The 10,455-nt window shown below is 32.2% G+C and overlaps 2 protein-coding genes across 6 annotated transcripts in view; one reads left to right on the top strand and one right to left on the bottom strand.

Annotated features, from left to right (window-relative positions):
- Positions 1 to 366: 366 nt before the first annotated feature.
- On the top strand, positions 367 to 5,683 carry LOC108750804 (SURP and G-patch domain-containing protein 1). 2 transcript variants are annotated; one of them, XM_018490564.1, is made up of 9 exons: positions 367 to 832; positions 992 to 2,190; positions 2,468 to 2,570; positions 3,818 to 3,996; positions 4,082 to 4,419; positions 4,586 to 4,910; positions 5,158 to 5,242; positions 5,322 to 5,451; positions 5,542 to 5,683. In XM_018490564.1, exons 1-9 carry the CDS (start codon positions 612 to 614, stop codon positions 5,566 to 5,568), a joined length of 2,607 nt encoding a protein of 868 aa, XP_018346066.1. In that variant the 5' UTR covers positions 367 to 611; the 3' UTR covers positions 5,569 to 5,683. The 2 variants fall into 2 exon arrangements, with proteins under 2 accessions (XP_018346066.1, XP_018346065.1); XM_018490563.1 differs by having other exon boundaries at positions 4,079 to 4,419.
- A 2,359-nt stretch (positions 5,684 to 8,042) lies between these two features.
- The window catches only part of LOC108750450, an 8,030-nt gene continuing 5,617 nt past the window's right edge, over positions 8,043 to 10,455 (bottom strand). For all 4 annotated transcript variants that reach the window (XM_018489886.1, XM_018489889.1, XM_018489888.1 and 1 more), the window contains 3 exons: positions 8,909 to 9,160; positions 8,662 to 8,826; positions 8,043 to 8,557 (listed from right to left, as the gene is read on the bottom strand). In XM_018489886.1, the coding sequence (XP_018345388.1) occupies positions 8,147 to 8,557; positions 8,662 to 8,826; positions 8,909 to 9,160 (828 nt within the window). In that variant the 3' untranslated portion in view covers positions 8,043 to 8,146. The remainder of the gene's footprint in view (positions 8,558 to 8,661; positions 8,827 to 8,908; positions 9,161 to 10,455) is intronic.

The raw sequence follows: 10,455 nt of genomic DNA, 5'->3' as shown, positions 1-10,455 counted from the left end.
TTCTAAAGCTATTAAATTATTATTAAAGTACAAGGTTTCACCTGCTGTTTTAGTAGAATTGACCAGTCAAATATGATTGGTCGGTTAAATGCAGATTAATAAGTAATTGGTGTTGGTGAAACCGGCCCTCATAATCATATCTCAGTAATCATTTGTAATATTTGGCGCATTCAAAATATATTTGCTGCATTCCTAATATCTAATGCGCGATTGGTCGTTTCTCATTGCACGCGTGTTTTAATTGGTTATATATATTTACTATAGATAGACTTTTCATCGACTTCACCGAATATAAACGGTTATAATTGGCAACAATTGGCATTGAAATGTCTACTATATAAGCACTGCTGTCTCAATTTGGTTTTAGTCAGTTTCAGTTGGCAGACATTACACAAGTAAAAATATATATGGCCGACATGTCGACATTGCTCGATGAAATCAGATGCAATATGAAACTCCACTGTATGTGGTCGGACGTAAATCTTTTGTATTAGTCATTGTAGAAGGTCCTGAGATAAAAAATTCAAGATACGTAGATTGCTTTTGTATCATCCGTCCGTAAAATCTCATAGAGTCGCTCGTAGAATCGAGTGGCTAAACTGGTGACAAAAATGGCGTATCGTGGTGTAAAGGGTTCTGATCCTTTTGTGTCAAAAACTTCACGAAATGAACGTTTTGCGCAAATGTCAAAACAAGAGCAGATCATCCAACAGAAAAAGATGGAAATCCAAGCAAAACTGCAAGAACAGAAAGCGAAAGAAGCCGTGGAATGCATGAAGAAGTCTAGCTCGTCAACTTCCACTACAGCAACTAGTAAGGGCACTGCGCCAAAGTAAGTCAAGTAAATCTCTTATGTATCGTGTTATTATCATATCAACTTAATCTTTTGGACGAAATTATGTTATAGTTTATGTTATAATTTACGCGTTTGTCATATTTATATTGATAGCTTGGAAATGTCAATAGCAAAAGTTATTGTTTATCTCTGTAGGGAGGATGATGAAAAACCTACCATGAATGTGTTTGCTAATGACGGCAGTTTCCTCGATCAATTTAAAAAAATAGCCAATAAAACAACTAGCAAACAAGAACAGGATAAAGAAGATAAGAGAAAAGATGAGAGAAATTATGAAGCTGTTAGAGAGAGAGACAGGGAAAGAAAGCGCAGCATTGAAAAGAGTAGAGATTGGGATAGCAGACGCGATCGCCGAAGAAACGATACACGATGGGGAAGAAGTTCAGATAGGAAACACAGTTCGTCATCGAGTCCATCGCCTACCAGGCGAAGATCACCACCTAGTCCAGAGACGCGGCATAGCTATAATCAATCACAAAATGGACAACGCGCACAATTTCAGAATCAGCAATTCCCAATTCAAAATAACCATGTCTCTTCCATCCCGTCCCTCATGTCTCAACCAGTGCAGATGCAAATGACAAATATACCGCCTCCGAATATAAGGAACTTGACACCAAGTATTCCATCTGCGCATATGCAAAGGATACCAATGTCGAAAAATTTTAGCAATAATTACACTAACATAAATGAGCATTCTAATAATGTGAGAATGCAAATCGCACCATCGCATATTATACGTCCTCCACCTCCTCCTCCTATTCAGAGCATTCCACCGAATACAAATGTTCCACCGCCAAATATGCAAATGTCTCAAGCTATATCAATGCCCAATTTGTCCTCGCCATCAAACGCACAACAGCATATTATACAGAATCCGCAACAATGCAGCGTACCACCGCCAGCGTGCAATACTAATTTACAACCTCCGAATATTCCTCCGCCTAACATACCACCTCCAAACATTTTGCCACCAATGTCTCAAATGCCACCGACCATGTTGCCTATTACAGGCTCGCAAACCATTGTAGTAACGGTACCAAACGTAGCTAATGTTCCACCTCCAAATGTGATAACATCTATGATAATGTCAGCACCTCCGCCAGTGCATACCGTCCCATCAACAATCAATTCGGTTCCACCACCAAACTTGAACATCCCTCCGCCAAACATCCCGCCACCTAATGTTATTCCTAATGCAACACCATCGCGTGGTCTCATGTCCAGTGGCTATGCTCTTTCCAATCAGGTACCTATTTCGGTGGGCCCTCCTAACGTACAAATACCACCACCTGTGAGACCACCGGCTAATCTACAAAATTCCGAACAACAAGGTATGATATTACAGTTAGGAAATATGTTTCTTTTGTGTCGCACAATTGTATAATGCTATCTTTAAGCACATCTAGACACATTGTTTCCTCTTATACAATTTTAATAATATTGTGGGAAACTAGGACGATAAATTGTTATAAGATATAAAAAAATAATAAAATAGAAATAATATATACAATTTCTTTATATTGTACATACACATACACACACACATACACATATATAGACAAATATTTGAAACATTATTATACAAAGTAGCTGACAAAGGATTCTAAGTGTGTTTAGTAGAGGCTGAGCAGCTGGCACGAATCGTGGCTGACTGTGGGGATGAGATAGAACAAGAAGTACGAGAGAAGAATGCCCAAGATCCTAAATTATGGTAACTACTGTCCTCACTGGTCCTCGTTTTGTATATTTCCATTTCCCTGTTCCTTGTTTGTAATATAATTAATACTTTTATAATATCTAGGACGATAATATTTTATTTTGTATTATAGGATATTGTACAAATTTCTATCACATAGTTCTTGACATTTTAGTAACATGAAAAATTGAATGTATAATTTTGTTGAATGTCCGTTTAATGTGAATTCTTGCAAGTGTGCTTGCATTTCTAAATATCAACTGTATCGCAAAAAAATTGCTAATTACATAAATTTATCTACATGTTTATTATATTTTTATGAAGCAAACTATTTTTTCGTTTGACAAAATTGTTAATAATGAATGTATATTCTCATATTGAACATATATATATATATTTTTTTTTTCTTATAATCACAATAATGGCATCATATATATTTGATAACCCATAATTCTTTTAGCATAAAAAAATGGTTTCTCTTGTAGACTTTAAAATGTTCTATTACTAATATAATTATTTTTTTACATGAAAAAAATTAAGAATTTATATGAGATTATAGACTATGTTACAAAAGATATGGTATACGAAAAGGCTTGAGGCAAAATACGCAATTATCTTCTAAATGAATTTTTTTGTATACATTTTGCTGCAAAGTTTACTTTGTGTTATATTCTTTTATTGTTTAGCTTTAAACATGTTTATTCTCAAAATTCAAGTTTTGATTATGTTGTTTTTAATGTGTTAAAAAAAAATATTATATTGTTTAACTAATATTATATTATTTAAAAACTAATAAGAAAATATTCCATTTAGATATATTTATAAAATTTTTATATTTAAATATTATTCCAATGTCTATTCAATATCTATGCTAAAAATAACCACTAATGTGATCTATGCTTTATATTCTAAGATTTTATGTGGATTTCAATATTAATTAAAGACAAAAAAGATATCTATTATTTTAAAATTTCATTTTACAATTTTCAAGTTATAATCGTATCTTTTGAAGCATAACTGTTTATTTTTTTAAACTTATGCTGTTTCTTGTTTTTAATATTTATATGTTACATACATTTTCAAATGCTAGATATATACTATGTATAATATCAATGCCTCCAATTTCCTCAATCCAAATAATATTTTAAACTTTTCTTCTGCTACTTTTTATTTTTTATTGACGTTATATTTTTTCTATGAAAATATTGTATCTATAGGAATACATATTACTAGACAGCGTTTTAAGTATCATTTTAATCAAGGTTTCTGCACCAAAAGCAAAGTGCAGCGTATCTGCAGTACAGGGGATTGGTTTCAAAATTACGTGCGGAGAAGCCAGATAAGGATAAGAAGAACAGTGGTGCAGAATTATATTGTCCTGAAGAAGCTCTTAGTGACAATGACGAGGATAAATCTCAGAAATCTCATTCAACTTTACATGGTGAATATAACTACATATATACATATTCAATGACATGTAACACAAGTTTTATTAATACATGTTTTATATATGCTATTGTTAGCAGATCAGTTAAAGGACGATAATAAGGAAGAACGGAAAAGAAGAAAACGTAGTCGCTGGGGTGATGCAGACAATAAGGTTCTCGTTACAGAAACAAATGTACCTTCTGGTAATAGATCAGGTGCTGTACTTCCACAACCTGGCATAGCTATACCGGGACAAATTGGACAACCTGCAGTCATAATACCTTCTCCATCAAAGAGACAACATGTTAAATCAAAAAATCCAATGCTTACCAAGATTTCACGCAATGATCCTGCACTTATCCATTATGCGAAACAGACATTTGGCACACTCGATTTAAGCGAAGAACAGTGGAAAAAGGCAGAGGATCATTTTAAGGTAGATTATTGTTACGTTAATTATAAAAGATATACACACAAAGTATATTAAAATTTATTCTCTTTATCTGATTATATTATATATATACATAAAAATATATAAAAGTAAATTTTAAGGATTAATTATAATTTTGTGCACAAAAAAGATATAAATAATTTTTTTTTAGATAAATCTTTTATATCAAAATCTCTTAAGGAAAAGAGAAGAAGTGAAACGTTTGGAAGCACAAGGGAAACATAAATATGAGTACGATAGCGACGAAGAAACAGAAGGAGGAACTTGGGAACACAAATTGAGGTCCGCTGAAATGGAAGCGACACAGATGTGGGCCGAGGAATTAACTGCGCAAGCGGAAGGCAAACATCATATTGGCGATTTTCTGCCACCAGATGAATTAAAAAAATTTATGGAGCAATATAATGCTGTAAAGCAAGGCAAAGAACCCGACTTGAGTGACTATAAAGAATACAAATTAAAGGAAGATAATATAGGTAGGTTCCAAAAAAGTTTTTTCTTGTTTTTTCTCTATCAATATTATATTTATACAATAAATATAGCGATTAAACTTACGTAACAAATAAATTTGATTATATCCTATTGAGAACTTAACTATTTACTATTTATTAAATTGACAAATATATTTCAAGTCAAATGCTAACAAAAATAATTTCTGAATTTTTTGTTAAAAATTATTTTAATTATTTCAATTGAATTTCATAAGTTTTTTTTACTTTACAGGATTTCAGATGTTACAAAAACTAGGATGGAGCGAAGGACAAGGGTTGGGCAGTGAGGGTAGCGGTCGTATTGAACCAATTAACAAGTAATGCCTTTTACATTATTTTCTTCATGTTGAATATGTTTGTCTAATATTTTCAAGTTGTTATAATCAATGTTTCTAGAGCGACAAATAGACTTGATAGTGCTGGTCTAGGATCTGAAAGACCAGATGGAGTATCTAGAGATGATGATGAATTTGATGCATATAGAAAACGGATGATGCTCGCGTATAGATTTAGGCCTAATCCATTAGTAAGTATCGCGATTTTTACAATAAAAAATAAAAGTAGTTAAGTTAAAATATCCAACAGCTTATTTTAATTATTACATTTTCTTTTTTAGAATAATCCAAGAAGACCTTATTACTAAGAGCTAAAATACATTGTCACTAAATTAGTATTCCTTTTATTACTGAACAATGTAGTAGATGCCTTTATTTTGTATATTTGAAATTGTATATTTCATTTTAAAATATATCTCTTATACACAATTTCCATTTTTCTGAGTAAAATTATTTATAAAATTAGTATAAAAATTAGTATTGAAGTTTGAATACATTCAAACAATGAAAAAATATATATGAGCAAAAATTTATTTTGTTCACTATTTGTACATTCTTTGTACTCATTTGTGCACTTTTTCTATTTTACACTATTTTTTGTACTTTAACGTAAAAGAACATCACTAAATCGCATTATTTTTCGGCAAATTCTTTGCGATTGAAATAAAATTTTTTGCAAAAAAAAAAATTATTTAATATTATTTTAAATAAATATATAAAATGAAGCTCGAAAGCATCTATCAGTGAAATGTAAAAGAGCCCATCGGAGCCTACACCAGCTGTTTAGATGCACAGAAAATTCTTTATTTTCATGTGAATGTAACAATACGAATAAAATAAACGTTTCGACCCTTCAATTCGGGTCCTTATCAATATAAATTATAAACAGACATAAGTAACGCCAAGTAATTCCAAGTTGATGATTCTCGACAATTTAGTTCGTTCTTCTTTACCCAAATACCAAATTAACTATGTAATGAATAGCCCAATGATTATCAAAATATTAACTTATACAAACATAATATAAAAACTTACATAAAATACAACCGAAATTATATATATTGCATCACTAAGTAGAATCACATTGCTCATCAGATTGTCAGATTTGTGTAGTCATTTAAAAGAAACACGAAAACGAAAAATTAGAAAATTTTTAAAAATCATTTGTCTGAATTTTAATTATATCAACTTACATGTAAGCGTTTTCTCGCGACTTAACGTAAAGGTCTTGTGGTGTCGATAGTCAGAGATAGAACGAGAGTCAAAATAATAAAGTCATAAAGTTATTGAAAATAAAAATAAGGACAAGGGAGGATAAAATCAATGTCACAATTCCGTAAACAAATTCATGTATAGTGGATCTAAAGAATACGTATCATTCTGTAAATTCAAACTCTGTTTTTATTGCTTTATATGTATCGCTTCCGAAATCAGTCTTTTATTAAGTACCTTTTCTTCGTCTAATATCTTGACATTTTCCCAATCAAAATCATGCTGATGACTAATTCTGTGTTCTGTTACTACGGAATGCTGTGTAGTATTTCAATTTATGTGATTTTTATGTTCATTTATGCGTGTTTCCAAACATCTACCTGTTTAGCCCACATATGATGCTTCACAATCTCGACAATCAATTTTGTATACAACGTGTGAGATAGCTTGGGACGTATGTGTTTATGACCCCTCATGAACCCCCCCCCTCCCCCAAATTATTAATCCCTTTATGTGCCAAGTGTATTAAGGATTTTTAAAAAATTTTTGGAACTTTTCTGATAAAAGTGATATAAAAGGAATTGTAAAGAACTTGTAATTAATTTTATCTTCATTACTGACTGTTTGTCTTATCCAGTGTGTTACCCTGGTCATTCCATTGTTTAAATTTCTTTGACAACCTATTTTTAATTTCAGATATATGGGTATTGTTACATTCACACGAAAATATAGAATTTTCTGTGCACCTGAACAGCTGATGTAGGCTCTGATGGGTTTTTTTACATTTCACTAATATTATTTTTTTATAAATATCTCTTATGAGGATCTTAAATAAATTTTGGTTTATTAAAAATCACTGCAATACCTATGTGTGATATTTTAAATAGCACATCAGAAATGTCGAAAAAAGTTAAATATTAAGTGTTTGAATAAGTTTCTCTCGTTTTCTAAGACGTCACGAGTACTAGGTGCATAGAATTCTTCTAGTGATAAGTATTGTATTTGAGAGAGAGAGAGAGAGAGAGAGAGAGAGAGAGAGAGAGAGAGAGAGAGAGAGAGAGAGAGTATTATACATAAACTTTTATATTTAGTATATGACATTTAATAGACGTGTAAACAACATTTTTGTCATTGCATTGAAAACGGCTTTTGTGCTAATAAAATAGCATTTGCGACAAGTTTTAAGCATTGCTTTATTGTTAAGAAAACTGCAGTTGAAAATTATCGTTTGCTTGTGGAGATGATAGAGAGCATGCTCCATCCGAAAGAGTGGTTTCAACGCTTTAGAAGTGATGATTTCGATAAAAGATAAAGAACGTGAAGATGCACCGAAAAATTGAAAGATGAACAACTGGAAGCACACACATTATTTAATGAAAATATCAAATATCAAATGCTGAAAGAATTAGAGGCATTAAATATTGATTAATCAACTGTTAGTTGAAACGTTTAAAAAAACCGGCGTAAATTTATTCAAACACTTAATATATACACAATTTTCATATTTACGTATGTAAATAAGTCATTACTAATGAAATTCCTCTAATCTATTAAAATAAAATAAGCTTGTAATACTACAGCTATACTGATTTCTAAGTTTAATACATAATATTTTACTTTTGTGACTCCAAGATTTTCCTTTGGCATTCGCAATATTATTATGAAAATATTACTTTATATATAATTTCTGTCGACGAGATCTTTAAAAGTACCTATTAACATACTTCTATAAAAGCTATCATTTTCTATTCTTTCTTGAAGTATATCACTGTCATATGTATCTTTTATTTCTACATTACCGGTAAATATATGCATAGTGAAAGTAGCCATTCCTGCTGCGTATTTTCCAAATTTAGTAAGATGTTCAGATAATACTTCGTAAGGAAAAAGGACATCAGGATCATAACCGGCTCTTTCGATAGACCTGGATAGCGTTTCATAATATTCGTGTATTACTTGGTCGAAATATTTACTTCGTGTTTCTTGCGTGCAGCAGCAGAAAAGTATATAAACTAGATCTAAGACAGGAGATGCGTAACGACATAGCTGAAGATCTACAAAACGCAAGTCGTACGGATTGTTCTCCTAAAATGAAATGACGTATAAGACATCGTGTATTTATATATATATATGAATTTAACGCAAATCTTAAGCTGCTATACGACATATATCCAATTGTGTTTACATACTTCGTCGTATTTGAAGAGCATGTTGTTGGTCCAAGCATCACCATGATTTACAACGGCGTATGGCTCAGCAGCTTTTCCATCAACTGCATCGCATATGTTTTGCAGAATATTTTCTACGAATCGTTGGTATCTTTCGGAATAATGTTTATCTTCATTCGCTAAAGCCTAGTGCGTGACATCAAAAAGAAAAAAATAAATTAAATTCGATGAATATCGATGATCTTTGAGGATCAAAATGCCAAAGTACCTTGAAAACGAGTTCAATAACCATTTTTAAATACTTCTCCGTATTATTCGTATTACCAGCAAATCGTTTATTAAACATGTGTTCTTCCATCTTTAATTTCTCGAAGCTCGTTGGGTTCGCAACACGCGTAATGAAGCTGTATGCGTGAAATTCACCTAAGCATCGTAACGCCAAGCTGAGATGAGGATAATCCAAAATTTTTGACTTGGCCATCACGAAACCTTGAGGCGATAGATTTTCTAACATCAGTATCTACGATAAATTATCCAAGCGTTTATCTCTTTATCGTTTTAGAGTATTCTTTGGAAAAGATACAAATCTAATCTCGGTAATCGTGCTGCATGAGGAATAAACGTGAAAGTTTATCATGTTATGAGATAGCTGAGGATGATAATCGCATAATGTTGTCGAGTCATGTCATCTTACGAGTGGATACTCATGGTTGTTTATATTGATGAATAAGATTCGAGTGCCTTGATCTTCATGTGTGTATATGCATAGACATGATAAAACCAAAGTAAATTCCTTATCAAAAAAGCAGCAGCAAATTACAATGAATTACAAAATAGGTTTTTTTTTTTTTTGCTCTGAGACCTTATCGTTAGGCATATATGTATATAAATCAAGATATCTTATTAGATGAAATACTAAAGTTACACATTGTGCAAGATGAGATAAGATAAGGATACCTATTAGAAGATAATTATACTTTAATTGATATTTTTCCCGCCATGCGTAGTGTTCTTCCATTAAAATGTCAGGGATATATTACGTGTGGAAGTTACGTACTAAAGAATCAAGTCTCTTTATAAAGAAGTGTATGTACGTGTACTTTCGCGAGCCATCTAATTATCAGACACTTTACTCCATACTCCTACCGCATGCCTAACATTGATTACATCGGCTCTTACTGCTAAATATAAACGGGAAAAGGCTTGAAAAATTGCGGAAGATATAGCATTATTTGTACCGTTGCGATTTGTTGGCCGTTTTCTTATATAAATAGCGGTAGCTTTCGTACAAATAATCGGAGGGTTGCGATTTAAAGGAACGCTTCCCGGGAACGCTTCGATGAATTTCACGAATTGATTAAACTCCAAAATTAATAATTTCACCAATAATAACGGAGCCGCGCCAAAGTATGAGAGATTCTTTCGCGTTAACGCTTAAATGTGGATTGTCCATTAGCGAAAATATTGCGTAATGCAAAGGTTAACCGGACCTTATGTCTTGCTTGATAATCTTAAACCAGTTTATTATGCCCGGCGCGCGTATATTCGTGTCCGTGTATCCGTGTGTCATTATAAATCGACATTTCACTTCGCGACATGATGTCTGCCTTTTATTACACGTATAAATCTTGCGGAGCCAATTTAGCAACGCATCGTGAAATGCATTGTCTTGAGAATGACGTGCAAAGAATAGGAGTCAAGCAGCTTTACGGCTGAATTGAAATAAAAGATAATATCACGGGTAAACAATGAAGCAGCGTTTGAAATTTTACATACGTGCAATACAATATCGTTTTTAATTAAATTATGCAAAGT

This window comes from Trachymyrmex septentrionalis, unplaced genomic scaffold (genome assembly GCF_001594115.1).
Source record: "Trachymyrmex septentrionalis isolate Tsep2-gDNA-1 unplaced genomic scaffold, Tsep1.0 scaffold37, whole genome shotgun sequence".
NCBI lineage: Eukaryota > Metazoa > Arthropoda > Insecta > Hymenoptera > Formicidae > Trachymyrmex > Trachymyrmex septentrionalis.
This window is presented reverse-complemented; position numbering and strand designations above follow the sequence as displayed.